The sequence below is a fragment of the Mugil cephalus genome, chromosome 1, assembly GCF_022458985.1.
Source record: "Mugil cephalus isolate CIBA_MC_2020 chromosome 1, CIBA_Mcephalus_1.1, whole genome shotgun sequence".
Lineage (NCBI taxonomy): Eukaryota > Metazoa > Chordata > Actinopteri > Mugiliformes > Mugilidae > Mugil > Mugil cephalus.
The window spans coordinates 37,878,228-37,905,857 of record NC_061770.1 but is presented as its reverse complement, the minus strand read 5'-3'; the positions used below and the strand labels follow the sequence as shown (position 1 = coordinate 37,905,857).

Below are 27,630 nucleotides of genomic sequence, written 5' to 3'. Positions count from 1 at the left end.
CAAGACCTGTCACAGTAGGCCCCGCCCCTATGGCTGCTGAGCCAATCACGAGGCTGCATGTAGCTTTGTTTTATTTTCACTAGGCTGAGATTAATGTAGATTAAATACAATACAAATACAGTAGGCAGGGGGTCCCCACGTAATCTCTCCCTCAATTTCGGGTCCTTGACCTGAAAAAGGTTGAACTTTGGAAAAGAAGTGACACTCTACATAAAATTCATCAAATATTTCCAATACATAACAATCCTTCCCAATACAAAGTGGTCATTTATAAGGAAAGCTGTATAATTTTAGTCACGATGTCACGTGACTCAAAGCACACCTCGGTGTAATAAACATCCTGCATTCCAGTGTCTTCCTTCATGGCTGCTTCCTCTTCAATGTTGAAGGTGATTTTCTTAAAAGCAGCGAGGCCGCTGGGGAACAGCTCTGGAAAACGAACATTTTATATTAAAAAAAAACAAACAAAAAAACACACAAATGTTAATTATTATTCAGCTGAATGTTGAGGTTCACTTGTGCAAGTTCTGACATTGCGCCATTGCTTGTTTTTTCTCGGTGAAACACATGCTCGCGTCAAACATGTTCTTTTTTCGAGGGACAATCACGCAGTGGAGAGCAGACACTTCCCTAATGCTGCTGACTCTGGTCTAGACGGCAAAAACAAACCCAGAGATAAGCCCTTGTCTATGAACAGGCTGCTGCTCTTTTCAGATCGACTCAGCGTGCTGTTATCAAGATAACTACCTCACATTTGACTACAGGATTACTTGACAGTGGGTTTTTGCATTAGATAAAAACCATAAAAGCATGAACAACAACGCGAGGCCTCGCCTTTGTCATTGTCACGCTGCTGGCGTAACAGTATCCGCCTGTGGAGCGTGTTTGTGTTGTCGAAACTAAGCCGTCAGGTTTTTTTTATCACAACTGCAGGTAATTGTCCCAGAGAAGCACGACACTCTGGCAGGATTATCACACCACGGCCGTTTCCTCGTAGGTGTCAGTTATGCTGCTCGGCTGGTGGATTAAACCAGCGGGGCCTTCCATTAAAAGTGAACACGGAGTTCCTGGCGTCCTGTTACATTAAGCTGCGTGTGTCGGTGTGGTCTGTGCGAAAGGGGCCTCCTTACTTTTCCTGTGCAGGTATTCTGCAACCAGCGCGGCAATGTGGACGTAGCACATAGCAGCCTGTAGAGAAAAACAGACAGAAGACGGAGTGAATGTAGGTTTACAGTTCATGAAGATAAGATGGGTCAAAGTTCAGGTGGCCACGCCCCACAGGTGACATGTCGCACGACTGTAGCAACCAAATTCTTGTTCCTCTTTGAGTTAGTTTCAATTTACTGGGAGGAACTTAGTTTTACTTATTATTTTATGTTATTGCTTTATGGAACTTGAAATGAACCCATGAACTCCAACTCCTTAACAATCTAAAGAATAAATAAATAAATAAAAATAAAAATGAAATCCAAAACACTAAGTTAAATGGAAAAGAATAGAATAATAGAAATAGAAAAAATAAATAAAAATAGGAAGATAAAATGTAACAGAAAACATAAATGAACGTAAATGGTTTAAAAATACATAAAAAAAGAAAAAGAAAATTAAACAAAAATAAAACTAAATAAAATGGCTTTAAAATACAATAAAATTGTACATATAACATAAAATAAAATAAATCCAAACAATTATCCCCAATATCTTTAAGAATCCAAAGAATAAATTACAAAATTTAAAATAAAAAATTATATACATAAAAATTAAACCCAAAACATTGAATTAAACTGTATAGAAAAAAATAATTTAAAAAAAACGCAATGGAAAACATAAATAAACCTTTAAAATACATGAAAATTTTTATAAAATTAAAAAACAAAAATAAATAAAAATTTTATCCAAAACACTGAGTTAAACTGAATAGAAAACAATTAAATAAAAATAATAAAATAAAATGTACGATAAATATACAACTTATATTATATAACTTTAGTTTAGCTGAGTGTGGATGAGTTTAGATCATCGCATCTTTTCTGTTTGTAATCCGTCCTCTCGGCCTTGACAAACGCAGGAGCTGCAAATAAACTTAAACTGAGCCTTGCAGTATATCCGCTGGACCACCCAAGCTCAGGCTGTGAGTCAATGGCGACCTCTGACCTTCCTCGGAGAGTAACCAAGACAACCTTCCTCAAGTAAGACATCGCAGATCTATTACAACCGTTAATGTTTAAGTCCAGTCAGAGGAAAGTAGCGGTAGTATCTAGTTAACTTCGTGTTTACCCATGTTTACCTGCAACGTAGCATCTTTCTTAAAAAAAAGTGTTTGATATTATGAAACCACGGATATTATGAAACCATATATGGGGGACGACTGATTGATTTTGATGGCGGTTTTGTGGCTTAATTCAGAGGGAGATGTGCGAATTTGACTCTAGGTACAAGCAGAGCATCAGCTCTATTTCTGCTGAGCTCATTCTGAGAGGAGAATGGGCATTGGCCTCTACTTCACATCGAGTGGCCGTCCTCCAGCGAAGGTCCGTGAGAATGCGGTGGCGTGAGAACGAGACGAGGCTGCTCCTTCTGTTCGGTGCAGATGGAAGGCGACGGCCGCCGACAGACGACAGCGCGCTTTCCTGGAATGCGTCCCTGCAGTTATGTAAAATAAACGATGTAGACACACTTGGGCCTCGCCCCGTGTCCTATTAAATAATTAACCAACAATGCTCGCATGTACGGAGGTGGAATGGATTTCTAGAAGTCCAAGACAGTGAGTGTGAGGAAAAACAAGTTCCTATCTACTAGTCACCCTTCATGCATTTTTAATTTTTGATGACATCATGTTACTTATTGTTTTGAGCTGTTCTTCAGTGTGTTTTGCATCCTGCTGGGGGGTGGGCGTCACTGCTATGGAGTGGGGGCACCTGGTCTGATCTGGTCTAGGTGGGTGCCAGGTCCAAAATTATTCCAAAACCAATGTCCAATGTTTATTATTTACTTCTCCTGTCAGCGGTCATAATGTTTTGGCGGATCGGTTTACTGATCAGTACAACGAATATCTCCTTCACCATCTTTGCCACACGTCACGGGACACATCTCTAGCCTCAAACCATTTGTGGACGTGGTCATTGTTGCGACATTTTGATTTTCTTTGTCATTTCTTTGACGGCGAAGAAGCCACAAGAAAAACACGGTGTTCATGTTACACGACGCACATGATGGTCATCGTTGCGTATGTTTTGATTCTTGGTTTTCTGAATTGAACTCCTCTTAACGGGTTGTAAAATGCAAGTGGTCCACTGGGTCTTTTTAAGGGGATTTCTTAATCTGAGCAGCCTTGTTATCAACGCGCACATTAGCAGCTTGAGTCAGATCCAGCTCACAGATTAGGCTTAGTTTCTGTTTGAATGCTCTTTACCTCTGTGATGTGTTTATTTTTGGTATCGCTACTTACGTTGGTCATGGTGGCGTATCAGCAATAGGTGAAAGATTACTTCCGTGAGCTTCCAGCAGCGTGTGTCACGGCAAATTCTTAGCGTGCAACGCATTAAATAGTTCCCGCCACCGAGACCTGTTTGTCCACATTGTTTTCATAGCGACGGTTACCATCAAAAGGCGCTAATGAAAGGGCAAATAATGGAAAACACTGATTGACATTCTGTTAAAATTCTTCCTGGTGTTACCTCGGATAGATCTCCGTTCTTCAGGTGCGCTCTGGCCATGCTGTCGAGCCAGGTGCGCCTCAGTTCGGGGGTGCTGGCGTAGGACCTGGCCAGGCTGTACTGGAGGTCCAGCAGCATCTCCGGGTCCTTCTCGTGCTCTCGCATCTGCGCCGTGGCCATGAGGACCGTTCGGATCCGCTTGGTCAGGCCCTTCACCTCCGACGGGAACGCTGTGGACTACGCAGACAGAAAAAAAAATGATCAGAAAACGCATTAAATAGTTCCCGCAACCGAGACCTATTTGTCCACATTGTTATCATAGCGACGGTTATATCCTGTAAATGAGGAGTTATCTACCTAAATATGTGCTAATTTGCATATATTTCCAGAAGAGAAATCTGAATAATGGATAAAGTGAGGTTCAAAATTCTCGTTTCATGTTGTTAATGTATTAAATTTCCAGGTATTTACAGAGGGGACTTTGGATATCTCTTTTTATCGCTCACATAAATCACAAAATAAATTTAATTTAAAAATAAATAAATAAATAAATCTAATTTTTTTTTTTTCAGAAGTAAAATGAAATATATATATATTTTTACATTTTTACATCTTTTCATTCAGTTTCACATTGTAAAATCATTTATATTTATATTGGAAACTATGTAACAAAACCAAATCTACTCAAATCCTTCAAAACACATCATATAATCACACCAACATATACAACATCACAATGTGATGTTTTCATTCAAGCATGAAACATGAATGATGATCCGCTGCTCATCGTCTCCTTTTACCAAAGACAATTTACGGCATTTTTAAATGTTCCTCTCAGATAAACACAGACCAGCAGAATATCCGGTCACGTGACACATTTGAACCAATCACGTTGTCAGAAATCGACACCAACCAATGAGAGTTTAGCTTCGGATCGGCCTTTCTACTTTCACGATTGGTGGCCAATACAAAGGACTTTTGCAGGAGAAACAGAGCTTCACAACAGTAGCTCATATGCCGTATAGAGACGAGGCTCACAGGAGAAAGATGAGTTTTAGTCAATTTAGGAGTAAATTAGAGGAAAAACATGGACAAAGTGTAGTGAAATAAACACATAAATGTGCATTTTGACCGCTTTTTTTAAAAAACTAGTTTGATATAAGACGTGTAAATGAAGCAAAATAGCAAAAAATCTCAAAATTGTTCAGTGGGTGAGAAAACTGTTTTTGCTGCCGTGACTCATCTTAAAGGAGACATGAAACAAACGGAGCATACACCAACATAGTAAAATATATATACATATATACATATATACATATATGTGTATATATATATATACACAAATATATACATAAAACATTGTAAAAAATCAGCCGTTTTAAAGAAAATCAGCTTTTAAAATGCATTTCTGAACTGTTTTGTATCGTACTCGCTGCCATCTTTATTTTACAACATTCTCTACGTCATTGGATTGGTTAGTTGCTTTAGCCGCTACTGACGACACAGTTTAGTGAGAAAATCTGTCAGAGGACGAGGCAGAAACAGAGATTTTTCTCTCAACTGACCCAGTGGCCTTCGCATTAAAGCCACTGATAATAAGGTTATCTTATGTTGTGTCCTGTCATGTCATGTCATGTCATGTCATGTTGTGTCGTGTTATGTTATGTTATGTCTCTATGCAAACTATGCAAATTATAGTGGATGATAAAAATATATTTTTGATACTATTTAAATTACCAACGAGCATTTTAATCAGACCCAACTTTATAGACGACTGACTTCATGAAGTTAACAGTTCAGCGACATCTCAACTTTGAGCTCTAACATCTGTATAAACCTTTAATTACAGCGCATCCTTTATAATTCTTAAGTGACAAGATGCAGAAGAAAAAGCAGCAAATCCAACTAAAGTCTCAAAAAAGTAAAAACTCTCAGATGGCACAGAGATGTCGATTCACGCTGGATTATTATCAGAGGACCTCTGTGTTTAGGAGGTCGGCAAAAGACGACCTCCGTGATTATTATAAATTACCAGCTCCAATTGTTTGGCCTCTTGCACCCATTTCTTCTTTTTGCACTTTGAAGCTGTACTTGAAACCTTCTTAAGATCCAACTGTGCAAAATGCAAAGTTCCAGTTCAAGATTCTTCCTTTAAAGTGCTGCTAGAACAGATGTTGGCTCCTTTTCTCAGTCTTTAACTTTATAAAACTGTATATGTAGCTTTTAGATTTTGAAAATCCTTTCGCCATCAGTGTTAAAACTTATATAATCTTTTTTAGTATGAGAGACCTTCTTTAAATTATCATAATTATGTTTAGTGTTTCATGTCCCCTTCAAGTCCAATCCGGTTAGATTTAATTTAGAAAAACAAAACACAAAGAGATGCGATCAGTTTGTCACATAACGCCTTTCTACACTACGCCATATGTTTCATAGTAGTTGTGGGAGAAGCACAGATGTAGTAAGAATATGCGCTAATACTGGAATCTCCTACACACATTCGTATTTACAGTGTAAACAAACCACAACGGCTTTATTGCCGAGCTTCAAATGAAATCTCACATTGGGAGTCGTGTGGTTTTTTTGTTTTTGTCTGGTCTAAGGAGAGAATAAACATGGAGTTTTGGATCCCAAACTGATTTTCTTCTTTTCTTAGCCTTAGTAGACCCGGCTGGTTTGGCCAAACCGGTCTCTCTGAGGCCTGTCGTACCTTCATGGCCCTGTCGCTGTTTGCAAAGTTGTTGATGATGGACAGAGACTCCTGGAAGCGAGAACTGCCGGTCAGCGCCACGTCGGAGATCAGCTGGCTCACTGCGATGATGATCTGTAACGAGGGGGGAGGGGGAGCAGAGTGGGCCAGGAGAAACAGAAAGATGAATGGTGTCTAAACAGAGCATGTATTGACAGAATCCAGTGAGAGCTGGGTGGACTTCAGCTACTTTGTTAGTGGAGAAGCAGAAACCCCAGAAATACTGCAGGCCACCTGTGTTTAGACTGTTTAAACAACTCGGCACATTTTAAATCTTGCCTTGTGAAAGCAACTGGAGTATGTGGAGATTTGAGTTTTACCACAAAAAAAGAAAGAAAAAAAAACGAAGAAGAGGCTAAAAGTGAAGAATTAAAGAAGGAAGTAAGGAAGTAAAGGAGGATTCTAGGAAAGGAAGTAAAGGAGGAAGGAAGGAAGTAAAGGAGGAAGTAAGGAGGATTCTAGGAAAGGAAGTAAAGGAAGAAGTAAAGGAGGATGTAAGGAAGTAAAGGAGGAGGAAAAGAAGTAAGTAAGGAAGTAAAGGAGGAAGCAAGGAAGTAAAGGAGGAAGCAAATGAGGATATACGGAAGTAAAGGAGGAAGGATGTAAGGAAGTAAAGGAGGAAGCAAAGTAGGATGTAAGGAAGTAAAGGAGGAAAGAAGAAAGTAAAGGAGGGTGTAAGGAAGTAAAGAAGGAAGCAAAGGAGGAAATATACAAGTAAAGGAGGATGTAAGGAAGTAAAGGAGGATGTAAGGAAGTAAAGGAGGAAGCAAAGGAGGAAATATACAAGTAAAGGAGGAAGGAATGAAGTAAAGGAGGAAGCAAAGGAGGATGTAAGGAAGTAAAGGAGGAAGCAAAGGAGGAAATATACAAGTAAAGGAGGAAGGAAGGAAGTAAAGGAGGAAGCAAAGGAGGATGTAAGGAAGTAAAGGAGGAAGCAAAGGAGGAAATATACAAGTAAAGGAGGATGTAAGGAAGTAAAGGAGGAAGCAAAGGCGGATGTAAGGAAGTAAAGGAGGAAGCAAAGGAGGAAATATACAAGTAAAGGAGGATGTAAGGAAGGAAGTAAAGGAGGAAGCAAAGGAGGATGTAAGGAAGTAAAGGAGGAAGCAAAGGAGGAAATATACAAGTAAAGGAGGATGTAAGGAAGTAAAGGAGGAAGCAAAGGCGGATGTAAGGAAGTAAAGGAGGAAGCAAAGGAGGAAATATACAAGTAAAGGAGGATGTAAGGAAGGAAGTAAAGGAGGAAGCAAAGGAGGATGTAAGGAAGTAAAGGAGGAAGCAAAGGAGGAAATATACAAGTAAAGGAGGATGTAAGGAAGTAAAGGAGGAAGCAAAGGAGGATGTAAGAAAGTAAAGGAGGAAGCAAAGGAGGATGTAAGAAAGTAAAGGAGGAAGCAAAGGAGGAAGTAAGGAAGTAAAGGAGGAAGCAAAGGAGGAAATATACAAGTAAAGGAGGATGTAAGGAAGTAAAGGAGGAAGCAAAGGCGGATGTAAGGAAGTAAAGGAGGAAGCAAAGGAGGATGTAAGAAAGTAAAGGAGGAAGCAAAGGAGGATGTAAGAAAGTAAAGGAGGAAGCAAAGGAGGATGTAAGGAAGTAAAGGAGGAAGCAAAGGAGGATGTAAGGAAGTAAAGGAGGAAGCAAAGGAGGAAATATACAAGTAAAGGAGGATGTAAGGAAGTAAAGGAGGAAGCAAAGGCGGATGTAAGGAAGTAAAGGAGGAAGCAAAGGAGGATGTAAGAAAGTAAAGGAGGAAGCAAAGGAGGAAGTAAGGAAGTAAAGGAGGATGTAAGGAAGTAAAGGAGGAAGCAAAGGAGGATGTAAGGAAGTAAAGGAGGAAGCAAAGGAGGATGTAAGGAAGTAAAGGAGGAAGCAAAGGAGGATGTAAGGAAGTAAAGGAGGAAGCAAAGGAGGATGTAAGGAAGTAAAGGAGGAGGAAAAGAAGTAAGTAAGTAAAGAAATAAGGAAATAAAATAAAGAAGGCCAGAAGGAAGTAAAGGAGGAAAGAAGTAAAGGAGGAAGTAAAGAAGGAAGTACAGAAGGATGTAAGTAGGTAAAGAAGGAAGTAACGAAGGACACACCTGCAGGTGTGTGCGTAGGAAGGTCTTCCTCTTTGTGTACTCGTAGTTGTTTCTCATCAGCAGGTAGAGGAGGGCGGACGCCTCGGCCCGGAGGGATCCCAGCTTGGAGACGCAGCATTTGAGGACCTCACAGCAAAGCGCCTCGCACAACGTGACGCGTCCCTTGAACAACACCGTCGGAAACTGGCGGGACAGAGAGTATTGAAGTCAGATTATGGGCAGGAGTGGAATCGGTAAATCTAAATCAGGGGTTTTCAACGTTTTCCAGGCCAAGGACCCAGAACTGGTGAGAGATCAAGTAGAGACCCTCTACCTACTTTATATCTATATTAAACTAGTGCTGTTTATAAATATACATTGTTATTTAGGGATGTCCGATAATATCGACCAACCGATAATATCGGCCGATATAAGCCTATTTTTGTAAAAAACTGTTCATATCGTTATCGGTTTCTGGGCGAAAAAACAAAACAAAAAAAAAACGCCTGCATATATCGGTAGATATCAGGATCGGATATCGGCAACAAAGTTTCCCGGTAGAACGCTGAATTGTCCCCTGATGCTCAATGTTCTCCTGTCAGTGGTTTTAATGTTACGGCTGATCGGTGTACGGTATCATGCGTCGTGTATCAACATGTTTCTTCCAGTACAGTAACTATCTCTGTCACCCATCATGGGACGCATGTCGAGCCTCAAAACACACGGTTACATCTGTGGACGTCGTCGTTATTGCAACACTTTCATTCTCTTTTGTCAATTTGTTTACAGTACAGAAGCCACAAGAAAAACAGAGAAGCCGCCGGTCTTCCTCTCGTTCCCACGCTGTCTTCATATGTCACACCATGCACATGATGTTCTTCTTTAATCTATCCTCCAGTCACCGTTTCGTACGTTTTTGTTTTTTTTTGCATTTTTCTGTCTGGAGTTTTAAGCTTGTAAAGATTGTAAAATGCAAGTGCTGCTGCTTTGGGTGTTCCCTAATCTAAGCAGCCTTTGTTATCAATGTGCAGATTAGTAGTTTTAGTCAAAGCACGTTCTGGATATTATGGCTGACACCTAACTGATTAGGATGCTACTGCTCTTTAGCCCCAGAGAGCGTCTGACAGCCCGTGACTCTGTGCAGACGGCAGCTCTTCCTGTAACAGAAGAAACATGCCAGGACAGTGCTTCTCCTGCGTCTCTCCCGTCTGATTCATCGCGTGGGCAACCGATACCGATACTGCTGCTGATATCGCAGGATAACTCAAGGAAGTGGGTGGTCCCACTTCCCTCGGGAACTACAAAGTGTTCACGTGCTGGTCCGAGAATCCGAGTCTCGTCCCGAACTTGTTTTTTTGCTCCTGAAACGAATAACGTAAACAGGAAATCTAAAAATACGTCCCTTTAATAGTACAACATGTCAGCATGGAAACCAGGCCAAAACCAGGCCGGAACTGGGCCTGCGGTGACACCAACAAACGCAGGAAACCAGGAATATTTATGTGCAGTTCAACAGAGCTGTGTGTCCTTGTGTATTGTTTCTTGAACTGCCAAAAAAAAAAGTGGTAATGTCCCTAAGGGCCAGAGGGGCAGCGGCAACTACAGATCAGATTTCAGCATCATATGACTCATTTTCAACACGGCAGCTTATCTGGTTCAGACTTTATCTCAGGCTTCCAGATTTAACTACTGCAGCTTCCCAGCAGGTTGTGCGGACGTGTGCGAGTGAGCGCGCAGACGCACCTTGTTGATGAAAGCCCGGAGCGCGGCGTAGACGTGCCTGAGGGCAGCTTCTGATTGGCCGACTTTAAGGAATGTCAGGTAAACGTCGAACACCTTCTTCATCAGGGGGTTGTGACCTTCGCTGTCCAGCAGCTGGGTCTGAGACACAAACACACACACAGACACACACACAGACATATTCCTTAAACACCGCTTACTCAAACCTTAAAGAAAAATTGATTTTGCCTCCCGTACTTCAAACACATTCTACAGTCAGTGTACATACCTCCTCGTTTATTTACGTCAGAGTCACCTCGCTGCTAATTGTTATTTACACAACCGCGTTGTGTGCTCGCATGTGTGCGTGTGCTGACCTTAAAACACTGGGTGAAAAGAGCCAGGACGTCCAGGACGCTCAGGCAGACCTCGGTTGAGATATTTCCCTCCAGCAGAGCCTGATGGTGGATCTCTGCTTCAGACGGCCCCGTCCCTACAAAACACACACGCAAAATCTTTGGTTGATTAAACATTTTTCATACACATTTTTTGTTTTTTTTATTGATTTAAATGCACAGTAACATGAATAGCAGAAGAGAAGCTAACAGTGTAGCTCACTCCCGTTAGCCAACTACTGAGGCTTTATTTCCCTTATCTTTCAGTTCCATACATACACACAGTTTATGTCAGAAATAATGTTTGAAATAAAATAAAATTAAAAAAAATTCATATTTGAAGATGTGTATTAAGTTGATAGCTTAATATGGAATGCAAAATCACAATAATAATATATATTTGCTTAACCTCTCAGTCAGTTTGGGGGATCCCCGGCCTGAAAGACCCCTAGTTTAAAAAGCAATCAAGTAACTAATGACTTTGTTTCATGCAGAAAAGGCCAGTGATCACCATGTTCTCTTTTTCTGAAGTCTGAGCCGCTTTGATTTGCTAATTTCAATATAGTTCATCAGGCAAATTGTGCATTGTTGGACTCGATAACATAAACAAAATGAATTGGCTCCTGTGCAACACTGTAGATGCCATGTGTCGCTGATGAAGATCTTGCACAACTCGCAACTTTGTTGCAGCTCGTTTCTCATCAGCTTGCAAAACGCTAAAGAAAAAGGAATGCAGCGATGTAAGTCTGAAGGGAAGCCTCAACCTATCGACATGCTATTAATCTGTGTTTACATTCTGCCGAGCCTTAATGCTTATGTTAGGGTGGCAGTTTAACGCCTGTGCAGAGTTTGTCAATATGCATGAGAACGTGTCCGTTTGTTGTCTGCAACAGAGCGCTCAGTGTCTTTGTAGATTTTATGCACTGTTGCACGGGTCTGTCACGTACCCAGTGTGCAAAGTTCAGAGAGTTTGAGTTACAGTGTGGCCGGCGACATGATGTACGTCTAGGAGGCGCCTCGAAGCATTTGACGCCGAACCGTCTGCTCGCGGTTGCAGCAGGTGCCTCTGGCGCAGGTTTATTTGTTCTAAATGTTACAGCAGCTCAATGTGTGTTTGTGTCTCTGACAACACTTGTGTCACCAGGCACAAGTCTGGCTGAGATCGGTTTAGCATCGTCCATTTAATCCACCTGGAAGACTTGAAAAATGTCACCATAAAGGCCAAGAGTCTGTCAAATTGACAAGAAGAACAAAAATAGACACATTTTTGTGGGTGGTCTTTACTATTAAAATAATCTGAGATACTAACTCATTATTTTATTTACTCATTTATTCAAACATGTTAAAACAAACAGGCAAAACTAAATGACACCAGTTGGTAGGACAACTCTAAAACAACATAAATAGCCATTTCATGTTTGTAAAGGGTGTAGGATGAAGTTACTAAAAACTTATCCAGTCCTACCCCGTTGTTGTTTGTTTTTAACCTCCTGAGACCCGACGTCCTCATATGGGGACATTACGTTTTAGGTTTGTAGCAGCTTATTCTGCTTCATTTAGACCTGTTGTCTGCCATGTGCTGGTAGTGAAGGGTCAACACACTTGTTTATTTGTGCTTATTAATTCTTCTAGCTAGATGTGACATGAAAATTTAACAAATTCGCAGGTACACGTTTGCGGACGTTGGGATTTCATCATTTCCAATTCTGCTTTTTCATTGCAACAAATCATTTTATAGTTTGGTTCATATTGATGACTTAAATTGTAAAACATACTTTATAATTCTTAGGTCTTAATAATCCCAAATACCCTAAGATCTTAATCAGTCACATGAATTATCAACAACAACAAAACTGAAGAAAAGAAGGATATCAGCTAAACGAGGCACATTGCTCGTTGATCACGCTGGTGTCCATTTCCAACTTGTATCTATTCAGAAAGTTGTTGGTAAAGATTTGTTTGAATTTGTTTGGTGACCTACATGTTTTCGATTCTTTGCCACAGCTGTTCCACAGATTTCCTCCTCTTACAGATGCACAGTGCATGTTTGAGTGGGTGCGTATCTGCTGCTTTTTAAACATGAATATTCCCCCGAAATTGTGGTTATTTTCCCTTAAATAAAACAACTCTGATGTGGTAACAGATGGTGTTTTCCTGTGTGTATGATTCAAACAGTTTTAAGTTTTTAAGTTAAACCGTTTTTAGTCGACCAGATCCTTGAACTTCAGTGCTGTCAGTTGGATGAAGTGTGGGTTTGATGGTTCATTGTAGGCGCTTTTGTTCACAATTCTGATTGATCTTTTTTTTTTAAGTCTGAATATTGTTTCCGTAGTTGTTTTATATGCGCTGCAATTGACTTGCAATAATCCGTATAAGTGGCTTCCAGGATAATTTGTGCGTAATACTCACAATGACTCTGTGTGTTGATGGAAAAGGTTCAGGATCTATGTCATATGCAATATCATGGTGTCTCTGTTCAGTGAATTCAAATGTTTACAGTCCAAGTGACTCAGATTCAGTGATCTGTGCTCGTTGTTGTAATTTGTATCCATTTGGGGATGAGTGGTTTACGCCAGCGCTTGTCATAGGGTTTTACTTTTTTTCCCACATGAGTCGTCGTTACTTGTACTTATCCAGTTCGGCAATGTCTTTGATAACTCATTTGGTAACTCATTATTGAGATATGAACTCATTATTTTGACATATTAACTCATTATTTAGATATTAACTCATTATTTAGATATTAACTCATTATTTTAAGATACTAACACATTATTTTAAGATACTAACTTATTTGTCTGATACTAACTCATTATTTTTAAGATAGTAACTCATTATTTTAAGACACTTATTCATTATTTTAAAATACTAACTCATTTATCTGATACTAACTCTGTATTTTAAGACACTAACTCGTTATTTTAAGACACTAACTGGTTATTTTAAGACACAAACTCTGTATTTTAAGACACAAAGCCGTTATTTTAAGGCATAAACTCGTTATTTTAAGACACTAACTCATTATTTTAAGACACTAACTCCTCATTTAAAGATACTAACTCACCGTTTTAAGAGCAGTTCCTTTTCTCTCTATTAAACCATTATGTCAATAAGGACTGTCATTATAATGACTTTCGGGATCGTTTTTTTTTTCCATCATGTCAGCAGAAATGGGCTTCCACACCATATTGTTTAAACTTACCCATAATCCCAAGCTGCACTGACAGTCAAGTCCTACTCATGAATCTTACAGTTAGTTGTCAGTTCCTTTTATTTGAAAAGCTGCTGGGAGCATTGGACCGTCTGGGCCGTGTTGCGTATAAACCGGTGGGCGCCGTTACCTGAGTTGAGCGTGTGGGAGGCTTCCATGGTGCCGAACTGGTGCATCTTAGTCTGAATGAGGCTGGCACGGTTGCAGCGCATGGCCGGCATCGTCTGAGACTTCCTGTCCGAGGAGAACAGCTTCGACACACACACCTCGTGGCTCCTGCGTTTAAACGAATAATAAAAAGAGAGAGATAAGCGTTGGTTAGTATGGAAGGTAGAAATAATAAAGAGGAAGGTTGATGAGGCCCTGAAAGGCTGAAACCTTAAATAATTCATGAAACATCAATAAAAAAAGGCAAACACATGGTCACGCGATACTAAATGTGTGGTATCAGCAACACAACACAAAATCTACTAAATTTACCAAGCAAACCCAGAATCATACTTCCTTGCAACTGCACTAAACTTAGCTGGGTGTCAGATACTGTCAGGCAAGTCAAGTATGATGAGTAAAAGTGAAGAGCAGCTGCTATTTCCAAGCCTTACCTGCCAATGTTCCTCTTTCCAGTGTAACGGAACTGAAACAGACAGGTCCTGCCAGGAGAGCACACACAAAAACATGTCATTTGGATTCAACAGAGTTAATTTTGCATCACATTTACGAGTGCTGTTAAAAAAGAATGTTTGCACTGATGCCTTTGTTTGTTTTAATAATGGCCTAAAGAAACAGGACGTCTGATTTCACACAACTGCAGCCCCAGGCTACAACTGCGGCGATGCGCAGGTTCACTCTCACACCACTCACTCGAGCAAACTGAGGAAGTTCATGATGTCCTGAGGGCTGATTTTGTTCCAGTAGGCCGTTAAAGTGTCTGTGGATTAAACGTAAAGGTGCAGTTAGGAGGCGTCGCACATCGTCCGCAAAATGTAAAAATCTGTTGCGATTTCACGCTCCGGCTTGCGACGAACAGAGGCTTTCCCCCCCGTCCAGCGAAGGCCACACATCGACACTCACCCTCTGTCAAGGTCTTGACGATGTGCAGGAAGCAGAACAGGAGGCCCTTGATTTCGTACGGCCCCAGTCTGCCGATGGGGCTGCTGCTCATGGTGGAGCCTCGTCTCTGCAGCTGGAACAAATTACAACAGACGGGAACACATTGAATGTTTTCGCACGGGGTGGTAAAGACACTTAAAAGGATTTAGTTTATGCTATTGTGTTTTTTTTTTTTTTTTCATGCTGTCAAATTAATTGGTAATTTCAAAGACTAAAGTCAACAGTATCACAGTATATTACGGTATATTTAGATCTTTTTTCACGCATAATCACGTCTTCACAACATTTTCTACAGGTTGATGCAGTAGATTAACTAAGGGTGGACTATTTTACTGTGATGGTGAGTAAATATTGTAAAATAATCCAACGCTAGTAGTAAAACATGTTCGCACGGCCCCGTGTTAGCACTGCCTGCTGATGTAGAAATCCGGGGGACATTTACAGCTTGAGATAAGAATAAAAACATGAAGAATTATATGTTATCAAAATGAAATTAAGTAACAGGAACAATTAGGTTGTCATTCATTTTGACATATTTATTCACATTATGAATTATGTCAGTAATATCAATAGCAGTATGACCAGCTACTGTAATAACTGTAGTCCGCGCGCAACATTTTTTTTTTCTCATTCATACAATGCTAAAATTTGGTCAGGTCATCTAAAACGGGGGCTGTCCCCAGACATCAGGGACGTCTGGTGGCTCTAAATCCCTAAATGTGTAATCAAATACCTGGTGTATGCCTGCATATTAAAAATTCATATCAAAATGTATCCAGAGTGAACCTGTACACCACCCAGCCCTTAAGAAATTTAAATTAAATGAATTATTTTTGTTATCAGTTGCGGTTGCATAACTTATTTACAAGTGATGAAACCTGCCCAGTGTTGTACATTTTAACCGCCGTGTTTCAAATCACCACAAACAATACAGAGCAGTGGCATCAAGCCTGCGTTCTCACGAATCTGCTGAGTTCTCCAGAATAAACCTGACGTAGCTTCTCACTTTGCACAACAGTTATGACACTTTCAACTCATCTGACTTGCCCCCCCCCCCATATATATATATATATATATATATATATATATATATTGTTCTTTTTTTTCTTTAAATGCACATTAACATGAATCCAACATATTTGAGTAAAGGGATAAATGGAGGCAGAAGACGTTGTCTTTTAGTCAGAACTGGGATCTGTCTCAACAGCACACCCGTCAATCTAAGCTTCCTGTACACAGTAGGCCCCCGTCCCTATCGCTGAGACAGGCCGCACGTTACACACTGACCTATTCGGTACACGGGGGAAATCCAGGACGCATGCTGCAATGTTAGCAGGGAAGCTAACAGTGCGGCTCGCTCCCATCGGCCGACTACTGAGGTTTTGTTTTGTTTTCATCTTTCAATTCTATACATATAAATACAGTTTATGTCGGGTATGTTTATGTTTACTGCAGTTGCACGGCCGCCCCACTGATAATAATAATGTACGTTCATCGGCAACACTAGGCTGAGTTTAATATAGAACACAGGTATAGGTAGGGGGTCACTACCATGAGTTTGGCCTGGAAAACCCCTGAATTAGACATGTACCACCCACCCAGACCAGACCAGACACCCCCACTCCCATAGCAATGACACAAAAACATGAAAAGCAACACAAGGTGCTGATCTGGCCTCCAAATTCACTAGACCCCAAACTGTGGGATGCACTGGAACGAGCCTGATCCACAGAGGCCCCTCCCCTCAACCCATAGGACCCAAAGACCCCCCCCCTACTAACAACTTTCTGTTTTCGGACAGCACAGGACAGCCTCAGGATTCCCACGTCCACTCTCTGCTGCGTCACAAGGGAGGCCTACACAATATCAGGGAGGTGGTTTTCATGTTGTGGCCGATTGGCGCACAACCAGCTGCGCATACTTTCTCAATGGCTTTGGAGTGGGAATGTAAAACTGGAAGTGGCATGTTTTTCATAGCTTCCTTGAATCAATTTTCAGGTGCCCCAAGGTATTGTCAGCAGTAAAATCCTCAGTTTTACGACCTGCCTCGTCATTAGTCTAGGAAACACCTCCTCACCTCGTTGCTGTCTGGGGTTCCCGGGTCCATGAACAGGGAACCTCTGGAGTCCTCCCTCCTCACGACGTGGCCATTCTGGGCAGAAAGACCTGGAGCCAACACGGCGTCACAGAGTCGACAGAAAGAAAATGAAACATGGATACAGCGATGCCACTCTCCCAAGCAAACAAGCAACGAACATGATGTGGAAAATACTTTCATAGTCATAACGTGATACATGGTGGATAAACATGTCTTAGCGTTATTGATAGGGAACACTTGTGGGCCTGTGAAACCACTCGAAAAGTCTTCTGTGACTTATAAATGTAATATCGCCAGGGAATAGAAATGACTGTGGAGCATTGTGGGATGTCTGTGGGAGTTTCCTTTTTGAGACTAAAGGTCACAATAAGTGCTACGCTGATTACTGTATCTGGGCCTTGTGAACCTTATACAAATGGGAAACTTTGACATTTTAAAGCACAATGGGAAGAAGGGTTTGAGTGCCTCGCAATCCCCCGACAATCAGCGTCTAACGAGCAGCCGCCACTCCCATTAAAGAACTGAAGCAACATTTTTAAATAAAAAAAAATGATCAAAAAAAAAATGTTCACTGTGTCCCGCTTTGATTTTGTTATTGCCCAGAGATCCTCGTCCAGTCTTGGGTACCACTTCCATTTTAACACCATCATCGTGTCAGCCGTGAGTGATGCGCGAATCAAAAAGTCTTCAACATAACAGAGAGAGCCCGGCTCAGTTAAGTGGTGTCAAATCCCAAGAAGAAATAAACAATAATGTAAAGGGAACTCGTGTCTGGTGCGCAGCTGTCTGCCTTCAGAGTGCTGCTAATGGACGGCTAAAGTCGTGCGTAACGAAAATATTCCTGCGTGCAGCCGCGGTGCCGAGGGCCTCTGATGATAAACGGATCTGTAAACAGGAAGAGGCCGGAAACCACACGTACACAGTGCATCTGCGGTTTTTCGGAGCTCACCGTGTTCTCTGTCGATGGCGGTGCTGATTCTCCTGCTATCTGAGGAACTGTTGGATATCAGGTCGTCCCTGGAGCCCTGGCCCGGCCGCAACCACGAGATGGAAGGAGAGGGTATTAAAAAAAAAAAAGAAAGTAAAGAAAGAAAGTTTATGTTGCTGTAAATTGATGCAGACTGAACTTATGTGTTTAGTGCAAGGTGCTCAAATTCCACTTAATTAACTCCAGCTATCTCCAAAAAAATACAGTGTATAACTCACATCTCCACAGAGCCTCATTGTGATTCCTCTGAGGTTCAGAAAAATGTTTTGTCTTTACCCACACATGTCTGTTTTTCTTATATTTTCCCAGAATAGTTCCTTAAACCTCAAATCAAGTCAAAAGCTCGGAGGGGACTCACATTGAGGCCGAGGCCGGGGCCGGAGGTGACGGGTTGAGCCGAGAGCTGCTTCAAGTTCTGGTAGAGCAGCTCGTAAAGCGGCATGTACAATAAACAGATCCTGACCTGCTGGTTCTGAAACATTAAACATCGAAATGATTAATAATTGATGTGGATGCAGAGTATCCGGTAACATGACGGCATTATAATCATAAAGGGGGAAAGCGTTGTAGGGTAATTGTTGGGTTGACACCTGGCCTGCGGCTGTTATCAGTGAGGACTGCACTCTACACACTGACTTGTTTGAATAACAGACATCCGTATCTTGCTCTGGGGAAGTCAACACATTGTTAAAATAAAATTTATTTGACCATGAGGAACGGTGTCATGTCAAATATTAACTTGTAGGTGTGTGGTGCGATCCTGCTTGAGTTCTGATTGCCTCGGTTTAATGATTCACAGTATATATATGAATACACCACTGTGAAAGCAGGGCTTTGTTAACTGTCTTGTTCAGTCTTTCTTATATTAAGCTATAGACCCTTTAACAGTTTGTAAACAATGTGACGTTTGTTTTTAGGGGAGGGGCTTAACTGGAGGCAAAACATCTCAAGACAAGACTATAGCTGTAAACAGCTGTTAGCATATTTCAATGGACTGTTTTGGCACAAAAGGACGAGGAAACGTATAATTTAGAGAATATACTAAAACACTCTCGTAGACCGTGAGTGTTATTTTAAAAAGTTGACTGTATTCACCAACTCCTACACTCTCACTCACTGTATGGACGATTTGACCAAAGGAGGACACGGAGGGGACAAAGTCTGGTCTGTCTTTATCAAGTGAAGCCTCTCCAGTAAAGATATTACAACAGGTAAATGGAAACACTGTGGACGGTAAATTGCAACTTCTGCTTGGACACCCATGAAACACTTAACTAATTAGCGGTTAGCATTAGCATTAACATAAATCAAGAATCCCCTAAATAAGGATTAAGCTGACGTTATTTCAGTCACAGTTTATTCTGACCCATAACGTTATCCAGGCTGAAACTGACGATCTCTTCATGGCCTACGTCACTGTGACGTCACAATGTCAACTGGAGGCAAAACAGTAGGAAGCTGGAGGCGAACACTGTCACTTTCAACCATGAAATTGTCGTCTTGTTGTATTTTTGGAGACGAAACTGGAAAATCAAAAACACTTACTTGAAGTTTAATTACATACCAGCCACTGCCAGTTGTAGACAACTTTGGTTTGACTTTGGCGATTAAAAGAAAGGACTAGAGGGAGACAATCAACACACACATCTCTTATCAGGTCAGATTAATATTTTTTTTTGTTGTTTGATTTATATTTAATGCATCATCAATTTCAGCCTCGATAACATTATGGATACGACTAAATCGTTTACATTAAGTTAATGCTTATTTAGGGGATTCTTGTTATATATTAATATATTAATGATAATGCTAACGCTAACCGCTATCTAACACAATGCTAGCTGCATGTTTCAGAGGTGTCCAAGCAGAAGTTGCATTTACTACGTTACCCTCCACAGCAGTTCCACTTACTTCTTGTAATATCTTTGTTGGAGAGACTTCACTTGATAAAGACAGACCAGACTTTGGTCAAATCGTCCATCCAGCGGTTGAGAGTCAACTTTTTAAAATCACATCCGCAGTCTCAGAATATACTATGTATTAGTATATTCTACCTCTGCACCGCCCACTTTAAATAGAGATTTCCATCGCTAGAAGCTTGGCTGAACAAGGCCAAAGGGATACTTTTCTGGGTACTTTTTAGTACCTCCTCTACAGTCGGGCCGAAGTAGGTGAATTGGGGCCGAAAATGTGACACAGAACGCTGCTAACTACTGATTGGTCAGAAAAAAATAGTCAGGTGAGGGCTTTTCTGTCCTTGTTGGGAGAAGAGAGTGTACAGCGGGACAAGGTTTTCCAGCGGATCGCGGCTGATATGGCCAAACTTTGCTTTATCAGGACGGTGAAACAAATGAAGGACAAACTTGAAAAATTGAAGGCCGATTATCGGGCAGCCAAGGGGCACAACAATACGAGTGGTGCTGACTGAAAGGGGTTCATGTATGAGTTTAAGTGTATATGTGGTGAAAATGGCACACATATGATTGTTTACTTGCACTTGTACTTTTCAATTGATTCCGAATTGATTTGTATTTAACTGTTTGTATTGTAACTATGTTTACCTCTCGTAAAGCACACTGAGTCTGCCTTGTGCATGAAATGCGCTTTATACATAAAATTTAATTGAACTGAATTGAATAGAATCCATTACACCGCTGGCGCAGTTTTATATTTTATCACGTTCATTGTGTTCTGCCAAAACAGTCCATTGAAATACGCTAACTGGCGTTTACAGGCTGTAGTGTTAGAGATGTGTTGCATCCAGTTAAGCCCCGCCCCTCAAAAAGCATCGCACTGTTTACAAACCGTGAAGGGGTCTATATAAACTAAGCATATCTAGATGTTTACAACTGGTGTCAAAGCAAGAGTAATTACAATGACAAAACCTCAGAGGCAATAAATCCCACCTCTCTATCTCAGTTCTTATTTCGATTTCACTTGCTTGTCTCTTGTCTCATCAAATGCCCACATCGGCCCAGCCCAGCCCTGCCCCGCCTCACCTTGAATGCCGTGTAACGGTCGTCCATGGCGTGTTTAATGAGGAGGTTCTTGAGGACGCTCACGGCCAGCTGCCTGACTTCGGGCGCTTGCTGCAAGGCCTCGGCCACTTCCCTGAGCAGCAGACCCACCAGGAAGTGGTTGCGGCAGTATTCCTCGGTGAGGCTGAACTCCAGGCTCTGCTCTGTGGTTGAGCCAGACAGGAAGAGTCAGTGTATCAGCACGGGATGCGCTGATCGTGCATCTGATTTTTTTTTTTTGGGGAATCAGTTTAATGAAGACTGAAGTGCTCAGTGGGAGATACACCGATCGGGCATAACATTACGACCAGCTGCCTAATGCTGTGCATCGGGGCCTTGCACAGGATGTTGTTACTGGGTGGTCTTTGGGTCCTGTGGCTTGAGACCCTTGATCAGTTTGGGATCTAGTGAATTTGGAGGCCAGGTCAACACCTTGTGTTGTTTGTCATGTTTTTTTTGAGTCGTTCCTAATCTGTGTCAGGCTGGATCCTGCTGGTCGACGGCTGCTGCCATCGAGGAGCTGCATAAATGTTGTGGCTGATCGAGGTATTCCCAAATCTGACATCCAGCATTTTGTGTTTTCTTTTTCTTCTTTTTGTTTAAGTCGCAACTACTTGCATGCATACCTACACGGATCAGCCATAACATTATGACCACCCGGCCAAATCGTCATCGATTAGGGGGCGAGTGGAAGGACTTAAAAGTGCACGTTTTTGATGGCTTATCGTCTGTGTTCCCTTTCGTGCGAACATGGAGGGCTGGATGTTTGCTGGCAGGAACACACGGCATCAGATTGCACGGGTGTGTGTGCTTGGCATGCACCACGTTCAAGTGGTTGTACAAACCAAATAAAATGCCACGGCCCAGGTTGACCAGAGGGACATTACATAATTCACTTCACCATTTGGTGGTTTTCATGTTGTGGCTGATCGGTGTTTTTTTCTTCCACACGTTTATCAGTGACCAATAATGGGTCATTTGGTGTTTTTGTAAGCAAAGTTTCCTGTTATAGCCCCTTTCAAGCAGACATTTAAGCAAGACGATGCGATTTACCAGACACCAAACGGTTTAAGAATGTATAATACTATGAATACATGAATTACTATCATAGAAATAATGGAACAAACCAGATTCAATAAATGCAACAGAATCTCCACAAAAACCTTGCAATGCACTGACTCGGACGCCGACGTTTCAGATCAATCATTAGACATTGCAATGAGATTTTAAAAAAATCTGCAGAAAACGGCAGCAGCAGGAATCGGAGAGACAGTCTTCTAGAAACGAGAAGTTGTCTGTTTCGACAGAAACAACAGTGTTTAACAATGATGTATTGAAACAGGCAGCGCGGCCCCGGGAACTAAGTAACCATGTGCAATTATCTCCTCTAATGACAGAGACACACAGGCAGACGGAGAGAGAAAACTCAAACGGCGAGAACCGCAGCTTCTGGAGGAGATGTTTCTGACGAGTGTTTACCAAGATTGAGTCTATTAAGCATTAAGAAAAGAGGGTCAGTCCATTCCCATAACAGCCAAGCTCCTCTCCTCTACAATACACACATACATACACAGGATCTGGTCCCCGGGAGCAGGCGCATGGAGAAATTAGCTTAGCATTGGCGTTGGGGGAGGGAGGGAGGGAGGGGTGGGGTTAGTGCGAGGAGGAACGAGGAGCATGTGCGAGGCGTCAATGTGCAGCGGTACGGTGAGCGTCACCTACCTACAGGGCCAAAAAGCTCCGTCGCATACGAAATTAAATCTGACCACGAGCAAAACACACACACACACACAAAAAAAACAAACAAACAGAGAAGAGGGTGGGTGGGTGTACAAATGAAGAAATTCTGGGGTAAAACTGTAAAACAATCCATGCAGCATTTCTTTCTTTCCCGCACAGCGCACTCGTGGTTGCCGGGTAAAATGGAAACTTGTCAAGCAGGTCCAGATACGGGTAGGATTTAGCAATGGCTCACTTAAAAATATGTGTGTGTGGGTGGGCCAAACAAATCAGGCTGGGGTGGCTGGGGTCGGGGGGGTGGTTAATGTAATGGGAACCATGTGGTGGTTGCAGGTGAGAATGGGGAAGTCAGTTTGGGTGAGCGGCGCGTGGGAGGGAAAACTCGAAGCCTCACCTTGGACCCTCTGGAGCTTGGTGCGCCCAAAAGCCATGGGCAGGTTGAGGGGAATGAAGTGCTCGTGGTTGCACACCGCCATCAAGAAGTCGAACTTCATTTCAGTCAGCACCTGCGGGCGCAGAGCACGCAGATATCGCGTGAGCCGCGCGCACTTATGCAAATTCCTGCCAACCACCACGGGGCAGAAAAAATAAAAAAAATACAATTCTGCCCATTGTTCTCCTTACGCAACGAGGCCTCGCCGGTTACCTGTGTTTTCCGAAATTTGATAGTCAAACTATGTAATGCTTTTACACAGGCGGAGGCGAACAGAACAAACACGTCTGTTACGTCCAGATTAAATACACATGTTTGCTTTTCATGAAGGCAAACAGGTGGATCACGTAGCGAAGTCGGAGGCTCGCGGGTCATAAAAAAAAGCCACAATGTGATGATTACAATTTCACACGTGTGATGGCTCTTGATCAGGCGTTCGGTCTGAACAGGTGAACGGGGTCAAAACTTTAATCAAAAGGTATCACCGTGAAACTTCTCCAGTTGATGCAATTTTTTTGTTTTCTGTGAATTTATATTTGAATGTGCAAAATGGGAAGTTATGTTAATTTGCATATATTTCCAGAACAGAAATTCGAATAATGGCTAAAGGTGAGGTTCAAAGTTCATGTTTCATTTTGTTAATGTATTAGACTTCCAGAGGGAATTTGGGATGCCTCTTTTTATCACTCAGTAAGTCACAAAATACTGTCAACAGTCCCAAAAAAAATATATCAATTCGCCAAGTTTTTGAGTAAAATGTTCTATAAATCAGGCTCTGAATGATACATGAAAAATCCCTTCTGTTAATACTTCCAGTCTTATGATGCAAAGTCATGTATATTTTTATTGGAAACCACTATGTACCAGCAACTAATCTACTCAAATCCTTCAAAACATGCCAATACAAAGGATATGTCCGTATTTGGACCCGAGTGACTTTTGTAGGAGAAACAGAGCTTCACAATGGTACCTTATATACCAGCGTAGGACGAGACTCACAGTAGAAAGATGACTTTAACAGAATTTAGGAGTAAATTAGAGGTGCAACACAGACAAAATGTAAGAAATACACATCTAAATGTGCATTTTAAAAAAAAATAGTTTGACAGAAGACATTTTAATGAAGAAAAATAGCAAAAGAAAACTCAAAATTGACCAGTGGGTGAAAAGACTGTTGCGTCTCTCGCCTTAAATGTTTTGATCATGAGTTTCCCATAACAGGGCAAGTCTCAACTTTTACTTTGGATCACCTTCGCTTTTAAAGAATTAGCACCTCCGGTGCAATTCCCTGCAGCAGTGCATTTTCCTGGCATCTGCTGTTGGCACGTACCTTGGGATCTTTGAGACTGAAATGACACATGTAGTGGTTGACCAGGCCGAAAGCGAAGCCCCTGTTCATGAAGGTCAGGCACCTCTGAGGAGATAAAACAAGTTTGGGAGCAGCACAAGTGTGATCAATGCAAATCAAACCAACATGTCAAGACTTTACAAACAGACGCTAACAGCTACGGCGCGAAGGGACGATTGCGCAACGTGAGGTTTGTAAACTATGAGTCTTTAGGGGTGGGGCGGGAAAGGAGTCGGGTTCAGACCTTGATGAAATTGGCCAGGCTCAGGTTGATGCAGCGAGCCTCCTCCGGGATCTCCACGTGGCGGATGATGATGTGGGGCATGATGGACAGCACCAGCGACTGGAGCGCCTGGTGGAAACTGTCGGGGAAGCGCTGGGCCCGTGGCATCTGAAGACATGATTCATTCATGTAATGATGCGTCACAGCCAGAAACAGTCTGGAGACAGATTATCAACACGACACAAACAAGCCTGCCTTCTGTTCTTTTGTTGACTGCCTGTGAGATTTGTTTGAATGCACCGGCGTGTTTTCCCAACATCGCACGCCGTGCAAATTTGTCAACCAGATCCATGCCAGATAAGGACATCTGACCTTCAGGTGGTGGCGTTTGGTAAAGCGCTCGTACGCCGTATGTGTGTAGCAGAAAAGTGCTTGATACCAACCTTCATGCGGTTTGCCTCTTGCAGGTACTGAGCCATGGATTTAGCCATGGTTTCAAAGAAGAACCAGGAGTACTGTGGAATGAGATAAGAGATACGTTTAGCCTTGGGAGTTAGATATTTTGTAATTGCTTCCCAGGAAAAAGGGAGCTGACAAACTGCCGAAGATAACACATGCAGCAACAAGTTCTCACCTGGAAGCCGCCTCAAAAAACACAGAAACAATCGCTGACATTTTATAGTAAAGTACTCCACCTGCTGACCAATGCCAGTACTACAACTGTGGGCTACTGGCCAATCAATCAATCAGACTAAAGCAATTTTCATACAAAAAAGTAGCACAAAGTGCTGTATACAATAATCCCACCTGCACCCACCTCTCATCTCAACACAGACACACAACTTAAAACGTCATTATGTAGAAGAAATAAAGATAACATTCATTAGAACAGGAGCAGGATCTGTGGAAACGCTACAGTAGGTGAGGGGTCCGTGTATGTTTCAGTCATTGGATTTTCCATTCAGAAAAAAAATTTAAATTAAAAAACAAAACAAAAAATGAGCTGTTATTAGATTTTCGTTGTAAAATTCCAAAATTTGATTTGAAATTCAAGGCATTTTTCTTAATCAGGGTCGAGAACGGATAAACACAACTTTAAAAACCGTTCTATTTTCATTTTGTGTTTCTAAAAATCAAAAATCAATCGCCAGAAGACAGAAACCAAAAAAAGCGCTTGTTTTTTTTCACATTTTGCAACCGTAAGTTGTCGTTTTCAAAGTAAGAGCACGGCAAGAGTGCCCACGTATAATAATAATAATACATTTTATTTATGAAGAACCTTTCTAAATACTCAAAGACCCTTCACATGAAAAAGAACATCAAATCAACAAGACAACATAAAATAGTACGCTAAAAGCACAAAAGGCTGGGCTAAACATTAAAAGCACATTTAAACAGGTGTGTTTTTGTCGGAGATTTGAAGGTGGGTAAGTCTGCACAGTCACGGATGTGTTTGTGGAGAGAGTTCTGCTACAGAGAAGGCTTTGTCGCCCCAGGTTCAGTGCTTAGTCCTGAGAGGTGCAGTAAGGAGGTTTGCGGCGGTGGAGCCGGTCAGTGAGGTAGGAAGTCTGGAGGTGATGAAGGCGTGAATTAGGGTTTCAGCAGTGATGAGTCGGGCAATGTTCTTGAGGTGAAAGAAGGCAGCTCTGGTGATTTGTTTTATGTGATGTTCAAAAAAGAGGTTATTGTCAAAGATAACTTCGAGGTTTGTGACCGTGGGGAGATTGGAGACAGGGTGGTGTTGTCGATGGTGAGGCGGAAACTGCCTGTGGTTTTGGTGAGGGATTTGGAGCTGATAATGATCTGATTTGTCACAGTTTATTTTGAGGAAGTTGGTCCATATCCAGGATTTGATGTCAATGAGGCAGTTGGAGAGACTGGAGTGAGTGACGGGTTGAAGGAGTTGGTGGCGATATAAAGCTGGATGTCATCGGCAAATATGTTGTACTTTTATCTGACTTCTCTAGCTAGCCCAGGCTAAAATGTCTTTGGAACATTACTCTGATGGTCATCTTCAGAAATCTTTGCACTCATATATCAGAGTAATGTTAGCTAGTAGCTAACTATTCGCAGATTATACGTAGCTGCTTTTAGATTTTACAGGATATATACGACTCAGTTTTTCTGCAGTCACATCGTCTTCCCTGAGATACACTTTTTATTGTTTTGAAAGAAAACGTACCGATCCATCTACTTCTTTTACACGGCGGCGTCCTCTTACGTGCTCTTACTTTGAAAACGGCAACTTCCGGTCGGGCGCTTTTTTGTTTCTGTCTTCTAACGATTTCATTTTTTACTTTTAGAAACAAAGAATTAAAATAGACAGTTTTTTTTTTAAGTTGTGTTTATCCATTCTCGGCTCTGATTGAATTTCTTTTTTTATTTTTGAATTTTAAAACGATAATCAAATAACCATTAATGTTTTTGTTTTTTAATGTCCTTTTCTGAACGGAAAATCCACAGACCGTGAGGAAACACCAGAGGTTGCATTAAAAACATGACACTCTAAAAATAGCATATAGACATAAGAGCATAACATGAGATAAATAAATAAATAAAAATCAAACATAAGGTCATAAAAAACACTATAAAATGCTAACGACTGAGAAAGTAAAATTACATAAAAAATTTGTAAAAAAATAGATAGTTAAAATTCAATTAAAAGTCAAACTAAAAAGGAACGCTGGCCTTTAAAAATATCAACAAACCAACGAAGAGAAGAGGGACGGATCACACAAACCTTAAGCAGTTTATTGCTGGTGTTGAAATCAGCGGTTTGCTTGAGGACGGATGTCACGGCCGTGGCCAGCACCTCATGAGTGGTCGCCGAGTTTCCTGATGCTGGATTGTTGGTTACAAACACGTACTAAGAGGAGAAATTTAAA

General features: G+C 41.5%; 1 protein-coding gene across 3 annotated transcripts in view; it reads right to left on the bottom strand.

Moving 5' to 3' along the window:
- dock11 (dedicator of cytokinesis 11) overlaps window positions 1-27,630 on the bottom strand; it is an 81,968-nt gene that overhangs the window by 16,315 nt on the left and 38,023 nt on the right. For 2 of the 3 annotated variants that reach the window (XM_047584301.1, XM_047584284.1), the window contains exons 26-46: window positions 27,486-27,611; window positions 25,189-25,260; window positions 24,767-24,913; window positions 24,505-24,588; window positions 23,136-23,247; window positions 22,724-22,762; window positions 20,984-21,165; window positions 18,343-18,456; window positions 17,946-18,021; window positions 16,976-17,064; window positions 14,860-14,971; window positions 14,650-14,716; window positions 14,391-14,438; window positions 13,919-14,064; window positions 10,560-10,675; window positions 10,207-10,344; window positions 8,485-8,667; window positions 6,367-6,480; window positions 3,678-3,893; window positions 1,131-1,188; window positions 323-429 (exon numbers count right to left, since the gene is read on the bottom strand). In XM_047584301.1, the coding sequence (XP_047440257.1) occupies window positions 323-429; window positions 1,131-1,188; window positions 3,678-3,893; window positions 6,367-6,480; window positions 8,485-8,667; window positions 10,207-10,344; window positions 10,560-10,675; window positions 13,919-14,064; window positions 14,391-14,438; window positions 14,650-14,716; window positions 14,860-14,971; window positions 16,976-17,064; window positions 17,946-18,021; window positions 18,343-18,456; window positions 20,984-21,165; window positions 22,724-22,762; window positions 23,136-23,247; window positions 24,505-24,588; window positions 24,767-24,913; window positions 25,189-25,260; window positions 27,486-27,611 (2,346 nt within the window). The remainder of the gene's footprint in view (window positions 1-322; window positions 430-1,130; window positions 1,189-3,677; window positions 3,894-6,366; window positions 6,481-8,484; window positions 8,668-10,206; window positions 10,345-10,559; window positions 10,676-13,918; window positions 14,065-14,390; window positions 14,439-14,649; window positions 14,717-14,859; window positions 14,972-16,975; window positions 17,065-17,945; window positions 18,022-18,342; window positions 18,457-20,983; window positions 21,166-22,723; window positions 22,763-23,135; window positions 23,248-24,504; window positions 24,589-24,766; window positions 24,914-25,188; window positions 25,261-27,485; window positions 27,612-27,630) is intronic. The other variant, XM_047584292.1, reaches the window with a different exon arrangement.